Source organism: Staurois parvus, unplaced genomic scaffold (genome assembly GCF_062004578.1).
Source record: "Staurois parvus isolate SC_StPar_1 unplaced genomic scaffold, SC_StPar_1.0 ptg000473l, whole genome shotgun sequence".
NCBI classification, from domain to species: domain Eukaryota; kingdom Metazoa; phylum Chordata; class Amphibia; order Anura; family Ranidae; genus Staurois; species Staurois parvus.
In genome coordinates, this window is record NW_028318269.1 from 2,815,239 (window position 1) to 2,838,174 (window position 22,936).

Here is a 22,936-nt window from a genome sequence, read left to right on the forward strand (position 1 = left end):
AGCTCCACTATTTCTTTGACAGTTCTTTTACATTTATAGCGTCTGCAACAATGTATCTATTTGTATTGGGATACAGATGGTTTTATTCGGAAACAAATAGATACATTCTTGCAACTGCTATATATATCAAAGCACTGTCAAAGAAATAGAGCTCTCTGCAGGGACACTTTTTTTTGGCCTCCTCCTCCTCCTTTTTCTTTTTTTTTTTTTTTAATCGGTAAAAAGATCAACTGATCTTTTTCCAACTTTACCGATAAAACAAATACTGAAAAGGCCGAACAATTAGCCCACTAACGATCCGAAAATCGGCCGATTTTCAACCCATCTATGGCCTGCACTAGTCTAAGGATACAAGAAGCCAGGAATGAATAGCTTTTTGCAGTTGCTGTGATCAGATGGTTCTGGAGCTGCCTCTTCCATGTGCCAGTCTCATAAACACATGAATTTTGGTGATCTGAGCAAGCATGCTTATGTGACAATCCAGCCTTTGACTGGCCATCTTTACAACAGAATCTTAATATTGTAGGTAGGTCTTTTCTCTTTAATTGGGAGTGTTAAGTAGTTTTTATTGTTGACTGTAATTTGTTTAAAAACCTGACACAGGTAATCCCTGGAATACCTGTGTTTCTGTTATTTGTGTAAGGCTACATTTACACCAGCGATCAGGGCCTGTGCGAATTGTAGCGGCAGGATCAGGAATTTCCTGAAGCAGCTCTCTGCTGGTAGGTGCATCCGCTGGCCCCGTTCACTATAGTGACAGGTTGCACTTCGTGTGCGTCCAGCAGAGATCACTGCAGTCAGTCGCTGGCTGTGTGGACACCTGCAAATATCTGTGGCCACTGGCGACCTATCATTATAGTGAACAGAGCTGGCGACTGCACCTACCCACTGAGATCCATGGCAGAAATCTGATTCCTGCCGCTGCAGCTCACAGTGGCCCTAATTGCCGATGTGAACGTAGCCCAAGGGGATTTAATGCCCACAATATTTTTTTTCCCCATAGATATACAAAATAAATGAAGATCAAGCAAACCAAAATAAAACATGTCTTTGTGCAGTTGTCTAATGCATGTTTTCTGGCAGGTAAGGGGGCCTATGATGGCAGATTAAATATCCAGGTTAGCCAAATAGATCCCATAAATGTACCTCCACAGTGATTGGCAATAGCCAAATAGATCCCATAAATGTACCTCCACAGTGATTGGCAATATCATTTTCTGTGGAGGAAGTGTCTGTGTTGACGGCGCACACCAATTCCTGACATCAGTATTGATCTTCTCACTGCATTGTTTTCTGTTAATGGACTTTGATGTGTTCTGTATTGGACGTTATAGGTTGTAACTTGTGCCATTAATTACTAGGAAGCTATTTGCTGGGCTCATAGTTCTTGTACTTTTACACATGGACAATACATTTTGGTGTTTTTATTACTGTACATGTTTGTATCTTCTGTTTGGGAAGCTAATATACCTGAAGGTCTGTTGAACAGTTAGTTTGCATATCTGTATAATGCCAGCCATAGACGGTTCGAAAATCGGCCGATTGTTCGGCTGAAAAAAACGGCCGATTTTCGCACTGTTAGTGGGTTAATTGGTTGGCCGTTTTTCAGGTTTTTTTTGTCATGTTGGAAAGTTTGCGGCTGATTTTTCCCGGCAATGATGGGCAAATCGGCCAATCCGTTTTACCGATAAAAAATCCGCGCATGAACCGTGACCTGCAAGGGACAGACGTTATGGGGTGAACTTTATGATTTTTTTATTTTTGAAAAATCGGCCGATGTTCAACCCGTCAATGGCCTGCATAAGAACGAACAAGAACGTATAACTGTCTTAAGCCTGGTACACACAATCAGGTGTTTTTGTTTGTTTTTTTTCGTTCAACCCAGTGGGCTAAACGAAAAAACAAACTGAGAGATCGCTATACTAACTAAGGGATATTAGAACACAATAGCTCAGCAGGAGAGATCACTGTTCTGACAGGGAGACACCCGCCAGAACACACTGATCAGCGCTCACTGAAGGGATGCTGGTTTTCCAGCATGTCCCTTTAACAAAAGATGGTCCTTAGGCATGAATCACCCAAAACAGAAAAGCGCCCTATAAGCAAGGTTCCATGTTTCCGAATGCTTCTGAAGAAGTCTCTGAAATGCACTAGGCATGTTGTGGCTTTGTTTTTAACTTTTTAAGTAGTGTTTTATATTATGTCAGTTTGGCTTTTTCCACATCTAGTTGTGATTGCACAGAGGTCAGTTCCACTCGGACGGTGAGCTGAATCCTGGATCAGAGGCATGAGTTTAGATTACATCCAGGTAGATCTGGGATTGCTGAGTAACACCTGAGCTTCACATGTGACATGAGATCTCAGGCTTTCTACATGTAATGAGAATAAGCAGTGCTTGATATTCTACAGCCCTGGTGCCCAACCTGCGGTCTTTTGGTATATGATGTGCGGCCCTCAGATCTCAGCAGTCTGTAGTGGGTACATTGATTAGGGTAATGCCATTGATCTTTACTAGCCTCTGTCTTCTGCAGCATATCCCCAGCCAAAAATGTAGCATGTCCACACTCTCTGCCCCTCATTTCCTCTATTAGGTCTGCAGTTCCTGACAGTCCTCGAATGCATTACATATATTGAACATTATGTTTGGCCCTTTGGTGATGTCAGAGTCCACTTTAGCTCATAAGTTGACAACCTGTGTTCTACAACCTGCCGGGATCTGGTGGCTGGGAGGCTTATCTTCAAATGTTTTTGACCTGCAGTAATGTTGGTCCAATATAGGTGAGTGTGGAAGCTTATGGGTTTGTAAGGCTGCTTTCTGATCAGAGTGATTTATTTCTGTGGCCTAGGAGCTGGCCTTCAAGCTGCAGCTAAAGAAAGAAATAGACGAGTGAAGTGTATTTGCATTGAAACTATTTTGAGTAGATCTGTGTTGGCAATGTGACTTTTGCAGTGTTCCTACAAGTGATAAATCTTCTGGATTTGATAGTTGACTTATGGGCTCATCCACTATGATGGATATCCATAAATCTAAGCTGACTAGGGCTGCCTTTTTTTTTTTTTACTGTTAAAAAAAAAAATAAAATTACAGTGACCCAAACTAACCCCTGAAGAATACAAGTTTGAGTTGGGCTACTTTTTAACTGTAGCAATAAAGCAAAAATATTTAAATCAAGCCTGATCACAGGAACAGAGTACAAATTAGGAGCAGCACATTTTTGGTTACAAGATTCAAATCTTTTGGGTTACCCTACCACTACTCCCAATAGGTGACTGCATGAGGATGTATATACTACCAGCCAATCTGTGATTAAAGCTGGCCATAAACGAGTCGAAAACCGAACAAATTTTGTGTAGTTTTTCAAAATGTTTGTTTTTATCTTTCGCTTTTTCTTGCATCATTAGTGTGCCAGCTGTAACATGCAACTTTCGTGCTGCAATCGAAAGTGCTTGGTCCAACGTGCTGGCCTTTTCTTTTTTTAAGAAAAACGAAACAAATGATTGCACAATCATGTGAGCTGTTTTTGTTTTTTAATCGACAGAACGTTCGGCTTTCGAATCATCTATGGCCGGCTTTAGTTGCTAATCTGGGCCTCTTAGCTTTGCTGTCTGCAGTGCCTGGCAGGTAGAAGCAGCTGAAACTAGAGGCCTCCGATTACAGCCTGTACACCCAGTTCTCTTGACTGTGATCTGCTCAAGTTTCCTGATTGCACCAGCAGATCATGGCTTTGGATCCCAGTCAAGAAACTGGGTGTACAGGCTACTAACCTACACTCTGTAGGAAATGCTGACCGCCCTATCGTTTTTATTCATTTGTTTATGAACCTAACAATTCCTTTTGTACAGAGATTGAAGGCAGTTTTTATTTTTTAGGATTCACATTGTTTTATGCTATATACCAACATGTAGGTCTGTATTTTGTCATATAAAAATATTACAAATTGCAGTTGTGACGGTCTTGATTACTGTGTACAACAGTGGTTGCAATTTAAATGATCTAATCTATCTCAGCTATAGGGGCAATCTGGAGGTCCAGATGAGCCAGTGGCTGCTTATGTCCTGGGGATGGTGGGGTTGACTAGTAAGATCTTACTGCCATATATCCAGTCTCCCACCTTTTTTTTTTGGAGATTTTGGTGCTCCATTCCTTTTGTCACATTTGTTATAATAATATAAAAAAAAAATCTAGTGCAGAGAGTGAGGCCCCTTGTAATGACCAAAGCAGATGTGCATGTTTGAAAACTCAGGAATCTCAGACTTCCCAAGACTGTTTTATCTCTCTGGCGTAATCCAGAAACTGAAATGGGTTTGAATAGACAGACTTTTGTCATTGAGTTAGAAATCAGAACCACTTGCATTCAGTTTGCTAAAGCACGTTGTATCATAAACCATTGCCATTTTTTAAAAAAAGAAATACTTTTTGCCTTTTCATCCTGTGCTGCTGATCTTCTGCAGTATCTTTGGAGCCACTTCATGACCACATGCAATGACATTTTTAAGGACAGTAAACCAAGCCTGTGTGATGAAATGGTCAATTGCAGTCTCCACTGGAAGCCCCTATGACAAGCAATGCAGAAGCGCAACTGGGAGCTGGGGGCAATGTGTTGTCACCCTATACCAGGAATCTCCAACTCTTGTTAATTTAGTAAGAGCTGCAGATTTAAAAATATAAAAAATAACATGTCTTAAAGCTTATGAGTTATTGAATATAATACATATAGACTCTAAAAAAAAAATGTTAATAACCATAAAAACGTACTAGAGGTACATAGACATGGTGTCAAGAGCACAATATTGTGGTATTGTGTCTTATGAAAGCTATTATGAGTAATTTTATTTTTACTTTTGTTTCTTTAGGGACATAGAGCCAGAGTCTCAAAAAGAGGAACATTTGATGGAAGAAAAGAAAAAGAAAAAGCAAGAAGAAAAGAAGAAGAAGGAAAGTACTCAGAAAAAGGTCAGTGCTCACTGCTTGTTTGCATTTTTTTTTTTTGATAGATTTTCCTCTCATTAAAGCACAAGCTTAGGCCTTAGTTAATGGATTAATTCCCACAAAGATCTTAAACAATCATGGGAAAATTCTGGCACAAAAAGTACTTTTTAAGATACCTTGAACCTCTGAGGGTCTTGAACACATAAAGTGGAAGGGGGGCAATTAGTTGTAAAGTGGCCATTGCATGTACTTTCTACTAAAAGTACGGCAGGAGGTCCTTTTTTTTTTTTTTTTTTTTTTTTTGTATTTGTGTACATTTTGTATTTTCACCTTTTAATTAAACACGTTTTTCTTTTTTTCTGTTGCAGGCTGCTGAACAAAAAAACAAAGGTTAGTGAGAATCTGCCTTTTACAACATGCATTTCAGAGCTTTTTGAGTTCCCTAGCTGCTTGTTGTCAATCATGCTGCCTGTCTGGACATGGCTGAAGACAGAATCCCTGTTCTCATTGAAATTCAGGGCCTGTAGACAGTCAGTGATGCTGCCTGCAGCCTTCATGCTTGTATGAATGCCATTTACTTGTGAACAGGACATCCATCTTCCTACACGTTTCATTCACAAAGAACTCACAGTGTAACTAGACAGAAATCTTCTTTGCTTATGCTTATATTGACACAAAAAAAATGTCCTAGCCAAACACTAAATAGTTTTTTTTTTTTTTTTTAATCCTAAGTAGTAATATATTGAAGATATTGCCTGAAATCTAGTCTGATCACAACGAGCGGTTTAAGACTCTGTGCACACGTTAGAAAAAAAGCTGGATGAAAAACATTTATAATAAGCGTTTTTGTGCTGGCGTTTGTTAGCGTTAGCATTTTAATAGCGTTTTTACAGTACATATAGAAAACAAAAAAAAGCTATAAAAAATCCATTAGCATTTTTGCGGGGTTTTTATTTCTGGCAGAAAAACACTCCCAAAACCCCAAGAAAAACAATTTTTTTTCTGCTCCTAAAGGCTGAAGCTTGAAAAACGCTACTAGCAAAAAATGGTGTGAATGGACACATTGGATAACACTATTTAGCGTCTAGGATCTTAAAAAAAATAAATGCTAGTGTGCATGGAGCCTTAGTGTTTTTTTAATTGAATTATTTCTAATGGTCATATACGCTTGCATTAAATAGGCATAAGTAATATCCAAAATAGTCATAATACATGAGGAATTTGATTTTATTGTTTGCCCTTTTTAATGTCTTTAAAACAGTTTTAGTTCTGCATTTCAAAGGGACAAGCAGAAGAGTTTTTATTAGATTGCCTTGTCACCGCTGTATTATAGGAAGCATGTATTTTAATCCCTCACTGCTCTGCTATGTATGCTGTGTTAACCGTTATCATTTTGGTGAATTTGCCTTTATTCATGGGGTCGCATATATGCGTATCTGTCTTTGTTGTGGGAGCTCTCTGCTCAGTTCTCACAGTGTGCTCCCAGCACAGAGACCAGGCTCTCTCCAGGAGTCCCGGCTCCCGTATTAATGATTGGGACTCAGAACTCCCGATTCCAAGTCACCTGATAGCTGTGATAGCCTCTGATTAGCTATCACTGTACAGTCACTGTGTAGCCTGCCCCTGCATTTTCTTTCTCTCTGAATGGAAGGAGAGATACTTTGTATCTCCCTCTCTCCTTGCAGGGAGAAAGGTAAATAAACTAAAGTGTGTGCAAAAATAAACAGACAAAATAAAAAGAAGAAAATGGCTAGATCAAGGTTTGATCTGGGTTAGTGTTTGGGTCAAGGGTTGGGGTCAAAGATCATGCTAAGTATATTTTGGGCAGGATTTTTTTTTTTTATAAAAAAAGGGCATTTTTTTATATTAGTATTAGTGTCCGTGGGGTTTATTTACTAAAACTGGAGTGTGAAAAGTCTGGTTCAGCTGTGTATGGTAGCCAATCAGCTTCCAACTTCAGCTTGTTCAGTTAGGCTTTGACTAAAAACCTGGAAGCTGATTGGTTTCTATGCAGAGCTGCACCTGATTTTGCACGCTCCAGTTTTATTAAATCAACCCCAGTGTGTTTTCGGTAGAATTAAAAAAAAAAAAAAAAAAACAAGATGTGCACCATTGTTTCTGGGCTGTTCTACAGGTATAAACAACTACTAACGTACACATGTGGAATCACTGCGATTGTCAGCTGGATAATTTATTTTGGGTTTGTCTTTGGTGGTAGGTTATAATATTTGCAAGAAATATATAGCTAAATTTAAAAAAAAAAATTTAACTTTTTTGGGTCAGTTTTTCTTTGATTAAAAAAAATTAAAAAAAGTCGGGAGATATGTAACCATTTACCACCAAAAAAGTCCAATTTGTCCTGAAAAACACAAATATAATCCACCTGGATGCACAAAGTAGTTGCAATGATATGTACAGTTTTACTAACATGTCAAAATTGCAAAATTCTGTTCAGACATTAACATTTAATTTACCCTCAGTCACTAAGGGGTTAAACTTGAGATGCAGAGGTATATAAAGTCAATTTTTTTTAAAGTGTTCATTGTTCATTTTGCTATGCGTTGCTTATTTCAGAAAACATAATTCTGTAACATTACATCTGTCTTCAGGGCTGTTACTTTAGTGTCTGAGTGATTTTTCCAACAACTGGTTAATGTATTTATTTTTTTTTTAATAAAGTATAATTTTGTATAATTTATGATAATGTATATTTTGCTGATTTAGTAGTGGTGTCTGTTCGTCTCTTTAGGAAATGACTAGTGAGACCATCAGTTAGTTCACCTGCATCCGAGAAACATGCCCAGACGCATGTGCACTCTCTAGAGCTTACCCTGGAAACAATCCTAGTAGAGTGACTATGGCCAATCATGCACTCTACACTACATGCAACCTATGATTTCCAGTAATATTCTGACAATTACACCCACTCCTATGGAGCATATACTTGTTCTAAAATGGATTGGATCAACCAAATAATAGCATATGGCAGGATTGCGACTCAAGTTTCTCTTGTCCGCTTTGAGAGTTCTGAATTCTTTCTGTGTTTAATAGAGGACAGCTGATGCTGTAAGTTACCACAAATTGAAAGTTCAGATTTCAGAAGCTAAAAACAAGTATTTCTTTATCATCTAGTGAGGGACACAAGACTGACTGACTGGCAAAACAAAAAACCATTAAGCCAGCCCCATATAACCCCACCTTCAACCACCTTTTCAGCTCTCCTCTGGAAAACACCAATTATATTTTTACTGTGATTTTTTTTTTTTTTTCTTTTTAATCAAGATATTTAATACACCATCTATATTGTATTTCTTTTTTTTTTAAGTAAAGCCTTCAGACTGAAGCATTTGGTTAATTCTTCAGTGTAGCTTTCAAATGTCTTAACTGTACCTCAATGGTCTGGTAATTTTGTGGGTTAGCCTAGTATGTGACTTTCATTCTAATTGCTTTTCAGACCCTTTATCAGATCACAGCCTCTGCCAACAGTATGTGACATCAGTCTCTCTAACCTGCCACTGTCACCACAATATAACATTGGCGCACTCGGCCTCAACCTGCATAGAAATTTTCCATATTGCATAACAATAGTTTCAAGTGCTAGCAGATTTGAAAGTGACATTGGGTCACTGGGGTCAGTTAACTCCGCAGTAACCCTTACACACACTTGCAGCTGCAATGTGTTCTTTAATGGAACATGCACTGTTCATAGTATCGGCTTAGCTATTGTGACCTCTAAGAAACCTCTATAATGCACACTTAAATGCCAGACAGGGGTATAACAGAAGTTAAAATCCAGTAGCGCTCTTCAAAGAGCAGAACTAAACTCAGCAATATTCAACTTTTTTGTTTGCTCTAATGCCACAGCACAGGTTTCTTCAGCCATCTTGATTGGCTGGCACGGGATGACGCCGTTCCATGCATGTGCAGGAGTGTAGTCACACCAGCACACAGGCACTGTGCCAGAATGTAAACTGAGCTGTGCATGTGCAGCTCAGTGCACATTTTCCCAAAGATGAGAAGGCAGGTAAGTTTGATTTTATTGCACAAAAGACATTACATGCCTCTTCTACAGTAAAAAGCCTGAGTGCTCAGGTTTTCAATTTACTAAAAAATAAATGAAATCAGCACAAGGGACATTACATGCAATCGATGTTATTAGTCCTCTCTTGTGCAGCTGTCTCCTGTTTATTAGTAGAAATCCCTCTCCTCTGATTTCTCATCTCCTCCCACACCCGCTTGTATAATCTTTCGGTGTAGCAGGAGTTGGGGATTTATGAATTGAGGATGGCTGGTGATTAAAAGGTTCACCTGCTCCATTCATGGATCATGCATTTTTCTTTCTTAGAAGCTGTAGTACACCTTCTTTAAATGAGGAGCTGAGTGTAAGAGCGCTCTTCATGAGTGACTCACAGCTTTGATGGCTCAATTAACCCGTGCCAATCTAGAAGATTTCAGAAGTTGGGGGGTAATTGGCGGATGTGGTGGATTTCTACTAAAAGTGAAGACAGCAGCAAAAGGGACACATGATGTCAATTATAAATAATGCCCCTTTTGCTGATTTAAGTTCTAGTTTGGTGAATTAGAGATGCTTAGTGATTTAAAAATGATTATTTTGATAAAAAAAAAATCTAAGAAAAATAAATATTTATAGAAAATAATAAAAGGATAATATATAAAATAGACCATGGCAACAGCAAAATAAATTGGATTTACAAAAATAAGGATATAATACTCATAGGCTGCCAAATGTAAATGATAAGCTGCTGCAAGCACCTAATTGTGCTCCCACATCAATAAAATTCCCCAAGAATAGTGCTGCGCTGCCCCCTAGTGACCCACTAAATAAATACCCTCCTGAGCATCAAACCCAATGTGCAATTGAATAAATCTGTGAAACAAATAACGTCAGCAGTAAATAAAAAAAGAAAAAAAATAGCTGAGCCACTAAATCCAAATGATATGTGAAACATATATAAAAAATAAACCATAATCAAGTAGCAAACCCCTGGCTGAGCTGAAGATAAAGTGTAAAAAACAAGAACAGTAAAATGTGAAGCGTATATCGGAAATAAAACATGATCACAATAGCAGTAAACACCCAGCTGAGCTGAAGCAAAGTATGAAAACCAACAAAAACAGTATTAAGCCCCCCCCCCAATGGAATAAATAGGTGATGAATCAAGTAAATGTTCAACTGGGCTACATGTACACAAAGAGTACATGATTAAAAAGAAATGGGCAGCTCTATTGAATATATATATATAAAAAAAAAAAACATAAATGGTGAATGATAGGTAACACTTATTAAAGTGGAAAATGAAGTCCAAAAGTGATATAACAGTCTCTTTGTTCAAACATTAAAAGAAATGCACTAGTGACTTCAACAGGTGTGCAGATCTGTCGTGCTCCTCCACTGTCAGGCATGGACGCACGCTCACCTTAACAGCTGATCCATAGAAAATATAGGTCAACATACGCTCAATATTAATCCCACTGGATCCTCTGCTTCCACAGGTCTCTCCAGGCACTCTCAGGAACAACCCTTTAGGGCCCCACTCCGATGGATAGGTGCTCCAAAGATAAGGAACTCCTTAGCAGAGGCATGATGGGACTTGTAGTTTGGCAACAGCTGGAGGGCCGCCAGTTTGACACTGTTCTTTTATAGTGTAGTAAGGCTTTATTCCCATAAAAATGTATAAAAAAATGCCACTCGCATACTGTAGTTACAAGGTTCACTGAACATATTACAAGCATTTAAGGGAAAAGCAGGGTGAACACAGATTGCGGCTCCTGCACACACTAAAAAAGGAGTCACAAGCTTCCGTCCTACGCGTTACGCCACGAGTCACGTGGCTTCAAGGATAGGAAGTGAGTGACAAAGTTTGGCTTGTATAAGCAATGATAATTGATATACAAACAAAAAACAAATGCTTTTTGTTCTGTGAACCTTGTATCTATGTGAGTGGCATTTTTTTTATACATTTTTATGTTAATAAAGCGTTACTACACTATGAGGAGTTCCTTATCTTTTTGAGCACATGTCCATTGGAGTAGGGACTTAAAGGATTGTTCCTGAGGGTACATGGGGAGACCTGTGGAAGCAAAGGATCCAGTGGGATTTTACTAAACTAATTGCATTTTCACGTTCTGTGCACTGTGGAAGACCAGGTACAGTGAATGCAGGGTCATGGGGTTGGTAACACTTTAAGAATAAAAAAAAAAAAAAGTACTTAAGTTTTCTGGTCTTTGGGTTCAGGCAGGGTCGCTCAATGTGATAATTAAAGGCCAAGTTCAACTTTAAAAAAAATATTGTCTGTATAACTTGGGAGATGCTATGTGTCTAATCCACCTCCTGTATGTGATAGCCTGGTCTTGTTTAGCACCAGGTTTACTGTGATGTATTGATACATTCAGTTAGATACTTCTTATTAAAGTTAGCTTTATCATATCAGAATTTATGAAGGATGGGGCTGGTTCTAGGAATTTTGAGATAGGGCATTTTCAGGACAAGGGTCTCAAGATTTCATTTAAAGGGTAACTCTACCTTTGTTGAGGGAAAAAAACCAGTCCCCTCTGGAAATCAATATACATTACAAGGATTTTACCAAACTTTGCTGCAGGTTCTTTTTATTGGCCCAAAGAAATAGCTGTTTGACCATATCCTGTGCAGACAGATTCTGAATGGGAAAGTCTGGTTCATTATAATCAGCGGGTAAACTCTGTTCTCAATTAGAAATGTTGCAGTGTCTTGTATCCCTGTTTAGAAGTAAACCCATAGGGAGTGTCTTACAAAACTGAAATTCCTGTCGATCACTGCTGTGGAGGGGGAGGAAAGGCATGGGTTTGTTTCTGTCTCTTGCACTGCCTGTGGATGATAGATCACAGTGCACTGCAGAAGGAATGTTTGTTTTTCTAGTAGTTATCTATGATCATATAATTCCCTTTTTTTCCCTTACCAATAGTCCTGGTGTAGGGCTCCCTGCTTTTATCAACATTCAGAATACATGAGCACGCCCTATATAAGGTCAGTTGCTGTGACCTGTAAGCAGGGGCGGACTGACCATTTGGAAACTCGGGCACTGACCGAGGGCCAGGGGTCAGTAGGGGTCATGAGTTGTCAGTCTGCCCCTGCCTGTAAGTATTATGTAGTAGTATGTGAAGTTGCTCCAGCACTTCCAGACACTCCTGATAGAGGTTACATGCAATGTTTAGTTGGCTGCCTTCAACTCTTCTGAAATAACAACACATCCAAGAGTCCCTGAGATGCTTATTTGTAGAGAGCAATGAAAGGAAATTAAGCACTCGGAGATTTCACTGGCTCTGGTTTGGCAGCTTGCAGAAAACAGGGCAACCTACCAGTGGGTACCCAAAAGGTCACTTAAAACAAAATCACAAGTACACCAGACCAAGTAGAAAGGAGTCCAAATGGCTTTTAATGGTTCATTTCTAAAACAACCAACATGTTTCATGGACCAAAACACTCCCACCTTCATCAGGGCTTAGAATGTAGTCAGAACTTGAATGGACACAAAGCGAGGGCTCTATCCTCTATTAATCTGAATGGGTAAGAAATAACTGGATCAGTCAGTCACCAATAGTGCCAGTGTTATAAGCTGTGATATTATTTACTGTTTGGTATGGGACTCCTTCTGTAGTTCTGGTTTTCAATACTTCTAATATATTGATAATGGACAGGCTTGCAGCAAACACGTGTCTAAATAAAAAGGCAGAAATCCTTGTTCTAAGTCAATTACTCAAAGTATTGAGACCAAAGAACCATTATGACAGCAAAGCAACTAGCTTTTTTAGAAGAAGGGATCAGCTTTGGCAGACTAGACATTTTTTTAATGACACCCATCATTAGACACATTGAAGGACTCCTTTTTCAAAAAGAAACACCTAGTTGCCTGGCTTTGCCTTCCTTTAGTAATGCAGTCACGGACTCGTACACTTTTTCTAGTAGTCTTTATGATACCCTGTATATGCTCGTGGTTCATAATATGGTTGTTTGCTTAGCGCTTTACAAGCAGGTGTTCTTACTTTCTTTACAATTGGGGGTGAGCTCAGGCATGTACAGATCCTATCCAATCCCACCTGAACTATCCTTCCAGAAAGCTGTCACTGCACAAAGCCAATCATATTGTAATTGTACTGTCTCCCTTATATTGTAAAGCGCTGCGTAAACTGTTGGCGCTATATAAATCCTGTATAATAATAACAATAGGCATCCTAGGTATTCTCCAGCCTACAGCTGCGCGTATACAAAGGGCATGTACACATGCAGCTGCAGGGTTAGGAATACCTCCTCTGCTTTTGATTGGCTTTGTTCAGTGACAGCTTCCTGGTGGGATAGGTGGGACTAGACTAGAATCTGAACACACCCAAGCTTTTCCATATTTACAATTACAGATCTCCATTGGACTGACCAATTTGAATACCCAATTGGCCACATTGCTAAAATCATATTTAAATAATGGCAAATCACAAATACTCAAACCTATCTCAAATAGGCACATTGTGCTCTGTTATTGTAATCAAAACATCGAATTGATGACTGCATCACAGTTTTTTTCATCTTGGGTTTGAATGAATGCGATTTGATTTGTCACTCATTTGAGGTCTTCACTGAGCAGTAGAGGCTCTTGCATTTGTAAGGTGTGTGTGTCTGTGTCTGTCTGTCTGTCTGTCTCAGCCTTGTTGCTACTATACTAAAATTTTAAACAGGTCATGTTTAACCTAAGCATTAGCCTGGGGCTATATTGACTGTTTTAATATTTCTGGTGTGTGTGTAAAATGTATATATTCAATGCTGTACATACAGTATGTATACAGTGAAAATGTTGGTGGCAGAGTAAATGGACATTGTCGGCGCTAGGTATTGCGCTGTGTGCTGAAAACAGGAGGAGCTGGGAAGCTGTCTGGGCAGAAAGTGCTGATGGTAATGGTAATTTATCTTCTGTTCATTGACACATACAGCTTTTCTAAATCTTGACCATAGGGTATATTGCTACCTACAGGAGTAGACACTAGGCAGGAAAGAACACAGCATCTTCCATGGAAAGTCTTAGATGGTATTAAACCCTCGCTCTGCTATAAGCATCCATTTTTTTTCTGCCTAGTGTTGAGGAGTAAGGACGTAGTTCCCTGCTGGGACCTGTGGTTCCATAGCTTTTTTTTTTTTTTTCCTCCCCATGTGTTCTCCATGGTGCTGGCTCCAGGTCTTGCATTTTTGAGACAATGGGAATGTTGTGCTGGTTATGTGAAAGCCATGATCCTGCATGCAGCCTCCTAGTTGGCACTGACAGTCAATGTGATGATCAAGGTACACTCCCTGCAAGACTTTAGATGGGTCCTGACCCCCAAGTAGTTGTCCCCTGACAAGGAGACTGTGGTATCTGGGCCTGTTTCTTGACTGTGTAGGCCAGAGTGTTCTGGTGGATATAAAAAAGGAAGGGCGCAGCGCTAAAGTACAGTATAATTATAAACCATATATATGTAAAGTGATAACAAAGTGCCAAAAACTGTGCAAAAAAGCAATAATAGTCCTTTAAACAATAAATGGTGACTGAAAAACGTGCGTCTTCCGGTGATCAGAGTAATTGAATCATGCACTCACCAGATGCATAATTCAAATATGCATATAGATGGTATCCCGATGGTATGTTCTGGTGGATAAACTGTGGAAGTGTCGGATTGTGGTTCAACTGCTGTACAGCAAGCAGTCTTCCCTGCAGGCTGTGGGTCTTATGGTGTCCTCCGAGGTGCTCACGTCTACACATTTTCCATACAAGAGTTCTGCTGAGAATGATTCTGTCCAAATGGGTCAAATCTACAGACTTGACTTAACCAGATTAATCTGGAACAATTGACGAGGGGTCCCTTTTTGTTATGGTGGTTTCAGTCCTCTAACATGCTGGCCTATCCAGTTGGGGAGGAGCCCTGCTTCAGGATCAGCATAGGCTGTTGGACATCAGAGGAGGCTCGCATTCCCATCAATGTCCTGGCACTGCAAGTGGTTGGTTGTCTCTGGAGCAATGGCCGGAATGCCTTGGACGATGCCTCTGCAGTGGCCTATGTCATCCACCAGGGTTGCACGAACAGTGTTGCTGCGGCACTGGAGATTTTGCTTTTCTTTGTGGTGGGAGGAATGCTGCATTCTGACTCTCTGTGCCATGCACATTCCCGATGTCAAGTACTTGCAGGTGAATTATCTCATCTGATGTTGGTCCCTGCACCCGGACTTGGTTCTTTGGATCTGCTGACGCTGAGGAACCCCAGTCGTGGTTCTACTGCCTCAAGGGGCAGGTGCTGTGGTGTGAGTGTGGGACCTCCTAGCGGATGCAGCACATATGTTGGTGACATCGGGGGGACCAGTATCATCTCGTTACGCCTTTCCTCCTCTCACACTGATCCTCCACCTACTGTGTGGGATCTCAGGATAGAGGCCAAAGGGATTCTGGTCATGCTGGTTGCTCAGGACTGGTCTGTGGTACACTGTTGTGGTGCACTGTTGTGGTGCAGATGGCCATAGACGTTCCTTGGCGATTGCTTCTTCAGGAAGACTTATTGTCCAAGGGTACGGTCTACCAACCTGTGTTATTGTCTCTGACTTTGATGGCATGGCTGTCTTCAGCCAGATTTAGAGGGACAGGATATTGTTGGTTCTGGTGTTCAAGGCTTGCAAGTCTGCCTCTTGAGGGTCTATCATCTCACCTGGAAGGCTTCTATTACCTGGCGCAGGCACTGTGTGTCCATTCCCATCTCTTTTGGGGGCTCAGGTGTTGGCCTTGCTCGACAGGGCATGGAATGAACTGTTGCCCTGCTTGCTGTGCTGTTCAAACTTCCGTCTTTTTTTTTTTTCAGTTTTTTCTTGGCCATGCTCTTTTTCTTCACACCCTTTTTCGAGGGGAGTCCCCCGTGCGCTCCCTGTTTCCACCATGGGACTTGCATTTTTTGCTTTCGTTTTCCTAAAGTCTTCCTTTGGAGAGTGTTTTAGATATTCTACTGCTTTTTCTTGCACGGCAGGTGTCTTTGATGGTGGGCTTACCTGGCAGGTGTTCCTTTTAGTCCTACACAAGGATAGGTGGTGCTCCGTCTGCATTTCTCGCCTCTGCTGGAGGTGGCGTCAGTTTTTCACATACCGGAGGACCTTGTCCTGCCTTCTACATCCACAGCCATCGCATTCTCAGGAGGTTGCATGGTGTGGGTATGCCTGTCCACTGCGGTCTCTCTTACAGATGTCTGGTATTTTAGGGCCTGGCAACGTCCTCTGCTGCTGTTTTCTGCTAGATCAGGCAGACGCTGCTTTGGGAGTACTCCTTTAAGGGGTTATTCCTCCCTTCCCTGTTACGACATGCTGCGCTAAGGTGCTTGGTGCATCCTGAGCCTTCTGGCATACAGTATCTGTGTCTCAGGTTTGTGGGATGGCTGCATGGCCGTCTATGCCCATTTTTATAATATTTTAAAATTATTTTACAGGTTGTTGTGTTGGCCACAACGTCTTGCAGGTTGTTTACAGATCCTTGTTCAGTCCTTTAGGCCTGGTTCACACCAATGCATTTTTAGTGTTTTTTGCAGAAACGCATTACAGTCAAATGTGGTTTCCTATGGGATGCGTTCACAACTATGCTTTTTTGAGCTGCTGTGTTTTTGAAAAGGGTCATGGATTTTTTTTTTTATACACTAAATGTTGAGTTTTTGGTTCAATAGACTTTAATGGAGATACTGCAGAAAATGCATGTAGTTCGTTTTTGACAGGTTTTGCATATTTAATCTGCACAGCAACAAGTTGGCCCAAAAAACAAAAAAAAACCCGCAAAAAACATGCTTGAAAAAGCACACTACAAAAAGCCCTGCAAAATGGACAAAATGCAAACTGCATTGGTGTGAACCAGGCCTTATAGGTTATTTGGTTTGTTGGGACAATTACATGGTTGCTGCAATTGTTTTTTTGGTTTTCCCACTCCTCGTTGAGGCACTGCTTTGGGATATCCCTACGGTCAAGATTTAGAAAAGCTGTGTCCGTCAGTGAATGTAAGAGAAAACAGGATTTTTTGTTACAGTAATATCCCTTTCTCTGAGTTCATTGATGGACACAGCACCCACCCCTCTATTGGAGCTTATGCTTCTAACACTGCTTGCTACAAACTGGTTGCCTATACCAGATAGGGGCTTTTATACCAGCTATGATTGCCCATAGGCGGTGCTGTGTTCTTTTCTGCCTAGTGTCCTACTGCTGTAGTGGCGATATAACCCCGTGGTCAAGATTTAGAAGAACTGTGTCCATGAAAGAACTCGGAGAGAGATTTTACGGTGAGTAACAAAAAATCCTGTTGTGACATGGAACAAGAGAAAGAGAAATGCAATGAAGAATTGCTATGACTTGATGCGGTCTGCTAGTGGAAGCCAGAGAGATGCCATTTAAGAATTGACACCTGTGACATGACTGAGATAGGAAAGGGGAAGGGGGGGAATGTAGCAGGAAGGGCAGCTGCCCAGGGCACATTGTCTTTTTAATTTTGGGGTGGGAGTGGCTGGCTCAGGATGTCAGCATGTTGCTGAGAGGCTGAGCCAGGTGCCGGTCCAGGCTTCTGGGTGGATCCTGATGTGGACCTTAGCCCACTGTCTGCTGAAAACGGGTCACAGGAGTGCAAGTTTGTTCTGCACTCCTGTTGCCTACAAAGCTATTTTGTCTATACTTTTCTTTTAACACTACTCTGATTCAAATCAAATACATTTTCACTATGAATGTCTGCAATTGACCCATTCACTATCTCTCCAGTTTGCTGGAAACCAATATTTTTTTGTGGAGCCACCAGCTGGAGAAACCTAGAATCACTATTGGATCCTGCTGTGCCACACAAATCAGAGCCTGCCTTCTGAACTACAGAGGTGCTGAGAGGAGGAGTTTAAAGGGGTGGCCTGCACAGGAATCACTGCATGCAGGCAGCAAGGTACCATGGGATATGTTGTCCTTGGAAATTGAAAGTAAACAGGAGAGGAGAAGCTGCAAAGCATGGAGGGAATTTAGAGAGTTATGGAAAGAGATGGCCTGCAGACATGCAGAATTCGCAAGGTTTGCATTTTATGGATCCATTTCACACTAGAAATGGAGTACCAATGAAGCCAAGTGATTAGTTCTGCCTATTGCAGAACCATTTAAGTATTTCTAAAGCTTAAACACTTTTCTGGACAGAGTAGACAAGGGAGCTATATGGTCACAGCATATACTTTCATTTTTAGAACATCAGAATTGTAAAATCAATATTTATATTTGACAATCAAATATAAGCTTACTTTAAAAATCTGTTTCCCAATATGCTAAGATTTTTTCTCTATTTTTCAACTAAAATATAAATCCTAAAATGGGCTTTCATAATTATTAGACATTGCACAACTGTCAAGGATATCAAGGTAAGTGGTGGGTGCTTTTAATGTCTTGGACAACTAGCTTGTGGTTTAACCTCATTGTTGAACCTCAACCTAATACAGAAGGAAGTGCAAGTAGAGAAAGAGAACAAAGAACAACATATTTAAGCGTGTGTGCTGAAGTGGCAGAGAATATATTCAAAGTGGTTCCCCTTGGGGTTGTCACAGCTCAAACATTCATGCCAAAAGGGGTTCTTAACGACTTGACCATGATGGAACACCTTAATATTGTACAAAGAAAAAACGAAAATGATAGCATGTCTCAAAGCAGCGTTCACCAACCAATGGTCTGTGGACCACTGGTGGTCTGCGAGAAGATTTTGGTGGTCCGCAGAAAAATCTGGACATTATTTGCATTTTTTATGTTTTATTAATAAAAAAAATAATCTTATACTCTAACAATTTTCACCTTTTTATATTGCACTAAATTCACAAATTGTACTAGAGAGGGGGAAACGAGAGAGGCGCAGCGTGACTTCAGGGTAGCCCTAAGTTTTGTGAGGCAACTGTTCACTATTGTCGGTAGCGGTCTTGGCTTGAAATAAAAACGGCTCTCCGTCTTGCAGTAATTTCATTTGAGCCAAAAATCCATAAACTTATTTCAACCAAGCAGGAACAAATATCACACTAAAAATGTGTAATACTTAAATAAGCTTCAATTATTTTGTAATAATTAAACTAACGTTAATAATTTTGTTACAGTTAAAGTGTTACTAAACCCAGGACTTTGCATCCACTATATCTGGTCTCCCACAATGCACAGAACATGGAAATACAATTATTTTAGTAAATATAAACTGCTAGATACCTTTTCTCATCAGAAGTTAGAGCAGTCTTGTGGCTTCTATCTATGTCCAGCCCAGCACTAGCTAAAGCTTGTAGGAGAAGTTTCTTTCTGCTCTAGGGGGATGGAAATCCCCTGACATTGGGTGCAGGAATAAGATCCCCAGCCCACTGTCACAGCTGAGATTGGAGGGGGGGAGATCTGCAGGAGGGGGAACCTGTCACATGTTCCAACCTAAAAACGAGTGCAACATGTAACATGTTCCCTAAGGTGAACTTATCCTTTAATGTTTCAAGGGCATAAAAAGTAGAATCTAATTGCAGAATGCAACAGAACATTTTTACTTGAGTCTTTTGAGTCCCAGTATCACTGGTGTCATGTGTCGGTTGTATTGGGTTACAAATAAGGGAAGAAATTAGAATATTTAACATTTATTAATAACATTTTTATTTCCATTAGCTGTGTTTCTAAGGAAGTCTGATTTACTAGGAGTAGATTTTAGTGTTAATGCAATTTATAGATGTCAGGCTGTTAGGCATTTGACATGGGGAAAATTACCTTTGTGCAGTCATTTCTCATTGGTGCATCGCAATAAGTTCATTTAGCTTTTCTCCTGTGGAAAGATTTGTGAGCGGTGGCTCCGCGGTTTCCATAGAGACCATCTGACGAACATGTGCTGTCATGCAAGCCTACAAATGCTGAAGCACTGCAGAGGGTTAGAGAGGCTGTCACTTTGCAAACACTGACAGATGGGTCTTGTTTGTCTGATGTCTATATCTTTTGCTGCCTATTGCGATCTGAAGACTTTCATTTGAACTTGGATATCTGTGTGGTGTTTGGCAGAAGGCCCTTACATTGACAGCAGTGACCAAAGACCTTCCTCCTTAGTGAGATTGTCTGTGGATCAGAGAGAACCATTTCTCCATTTATTTATTTATTTTTTTTGCTTATTTAGGTTTTGTCTTATGTATTTTTTAGCTCAGCATCCAGAGTGGAAAAGTGGAAGGCACAGTACAAAAAATGATTTATGTATCCTAACATAACATTCTCAGGTACACAATGTAGCATTGTAGAATGGTGTAGGAGATCGTGCTGCTTGAGTATAGCTGTAGGTTTTTGGTCAATAAACTATATGATGTATTACTTCAGTTATCATTCCAAAATAAATAAGTTGAAGTGGTTAGCACTTCCATCTAGCAGCACTAGGGTCACTGGTTCGAATCCCAACCGTGGCACTACCTGCCTGGTGTTGGCATGTTCTCCCTGTGCCTGGGTGGGATTCCTTCCACACTACATGACACTCACACTCCAAGACATGCTGGTAGGTACATTGTCCCTAGTATGTATGAATGTGAGTTAGGGACCCTAGATTTTAAGCTCCTTGGGGGCAGGGACTGATATGAGATAATAAATATATACAGTTGCAAGAAAAAGTATGTGAACCCCTCGGGATTACGTGGAATTTTGCATGAATTGGGCATAAAATGTGCTCTGAACGTCATCTAAGTCACAACAATAGAAGAACACAGTCTGCTGAACATAATACTACACAAACAGTAGATGTTGCCATGGTTTAATTGCACATCACATGTAAACATTCACAGTACAGGGAGGAAAAAGTATGTGAGGCCCTAGCTTAATGACTTCTCCCAGAGCTAATTGGAGCCAGGAGTGAGCCAACCTTGACTCCAATCAGTGTGATGATATTGGATGTGTTGCTGACAGCTGTCCTGCCCTTAAAAAACACACACCTGTTTTGGGTTTACTGGTTTCAAGAATCACTGTCTGATGTGAACCATGCCTCGCAGAAAAGAGCTCTCAGAAGACCTACGATCAAGAATTGTTGACTTGCATGAAGCTGGAAAAGGTTACAAAAGTATCTCCAAAAGCCTTGATGTTCATGTGTCCACGGTAAGACAGACTGTCTACAAATGGAGAATGGAGAAAGTTTAGCACTGTTGCTACTCTCCCTAGGCGTGGTCGTCCTGTAAAAATGACTGCAAGAGCACAGCGCAGAATGCTGCATGAGGTAAAGAAGAATCCTAGAGTGTCCGCTAAAGACCTACAGAAATCTCTGGCACATGCTAACATTTTTGTTGACACATCTACAATAAGGAAAACATTAAACAAGAATGGAGTACATGGGAGGACACCACGGAGGAAGCCATTGCTGTCCAAAAAGAATATTGCAGCACGTTTGAAGTTTGCAAAAGAGCACCTGGATGTTCCACAGCACTACTGGCAAAATATACTGTGGACAGATGAAACCAAGATTGAGTTGTTTGGGAAGAACACACAACACTATGTGTGGAGAAAAAAAGGCCCAGCACACCAACATCAAAACCTCATCCCCACTGTAAAACATGGCGGAGGGAGCGTCATGGTTTGGGGCTGCTCTGCTGCCTCAGGGCCTGGACGGATTGTTGTCATTGATGGGAAAATGAATTCCAGAGTTTATCAAGACATTTTGCAGGAAAACGAACGACCATCTGTCCGCCAACTGAAGCTCCGCAGAGGATGGGTGATGCAACAGGACAATGACCCAAAGCATACAAATAATTCAACAAAACAATGGCTGCAACAGCACAGAATACGCCTTCTGGAGTGGCCCAGTCAGAGTCCTGACCTCAACCCGATTGAAATGCTGTGGCATGACCTTAAGAGAGCGATTCACACCAGACATCCCAAGAATATTGCTACACTGAAACAGTTTTGTGAAGAGGAGTGGTCCAAAATTACTCCAGATCGTTGTGCAGGTCTGATCTGCAACTACAGGAAACGTTTGGTTGAGGTTATTGCTGCCAAAGGAGGGTCAACCAGAGCTTACAATCTAAATATATATATATATATATATATATATATATATATATATATATATATATATATATATATATATGGGATGGTTAAAGTAAAAAGCTATCTCAAGAGAAATCTTACTGTTCGGTCCAATACTACATTCACACCAGCCGTTTTAGGCTGGTGCGCATTCCTGCTGACGCTGTTAGCCCTGGCCCTGGTAACTATGACTGGTCACAGACGGCCACAGCTGTTCACCGCTCTCTACACAGCCAACTATAACATGTGGTGATTGCTGCTGAACACACACACAGCCCTTCAGGCTGTGATCACCGCAGGTAAGCTCTGGCTAGCTGTGGCCGCCAGCAACCTGTCATTATAGTTAACAGGGCCAGCAGCCGCAGGTAGCTGATAGCAGAAATCAGAAGAATCCTGCTGCTGCGTTTTGCATCGGGCTAAATCACTGGTGTGAATATAGCCTAACAGAATAGAGTTTTTCAGGTAGAGTATGGTAGGGTTAGAGCCTATGTCAGTTTTTTTTTTTTTTTTTTTTTTTCTATTATGTCTCTATTGGGGAAATTTACTCTCACTTCCGGTCAGCTGAGGAAGTTATGCAGAAATATTTCAGTTGGCATGCAGACAAAAATAGGTGGAATGTTATGTTGCCTTTTCATAGACTGTGTATGCTGTGTGTTTGTGATTTTGTGGTTTCCTGAGTTTACACTACACTGGCAGCAGTTGTATTGCAGAATACAGTGAGATTCTAAAAATATCCAGAATGTGTTTTGGTTGCTCTATAATCTTGTTCTTGTAGACATTATTTCTGCTCTTAGAGTAAACCTGCCTGCGTGTTAAATTCCAGGCTCCTTGTATAGAAATATTGGTTAATGGGGTTGAGGTGCTGTCACCCCTAAAAGCTTTGCTGCTAACTGGTTAATATAGAAATCAATAAAGCTTGCATTGAAAAAGGTGCTTAGTGTGTTTCTATGTAAATAAAA

General features: G+C 40.6%; 1 protein-coding gene across 2 annotated transcripts in view; it reads left to right on the forward strand.

The window, feature by feature from the left end:
• The window catches only part of LOC149452429 (trinucleotide repeat-containing gene 6C protein-like), a 179,613-nt gene that overhangs the window by 116,156 nt on the left and 40,521 nt on the right, over positions 1-22,936 (forward strand). For both annotated transcript variants that reach the window (XM_089689411.1, XM_089689410.1), the window contains exons 2-3: positions 4,855-4,954; positions 5,299-5,320. In XM_089689411.1, coding sequence (XP_089545537.1) covers positions 4,892-4,954; positions 5,299-5,320 — 85 coding nt within the window. In that variant the 5' untranslated portion in view covers positions 4,855-4,891. The remainder of the gene's footprint in view (positions 1-4,854; positions 4,955-5,298; positions 5,321-22,936) is intronic.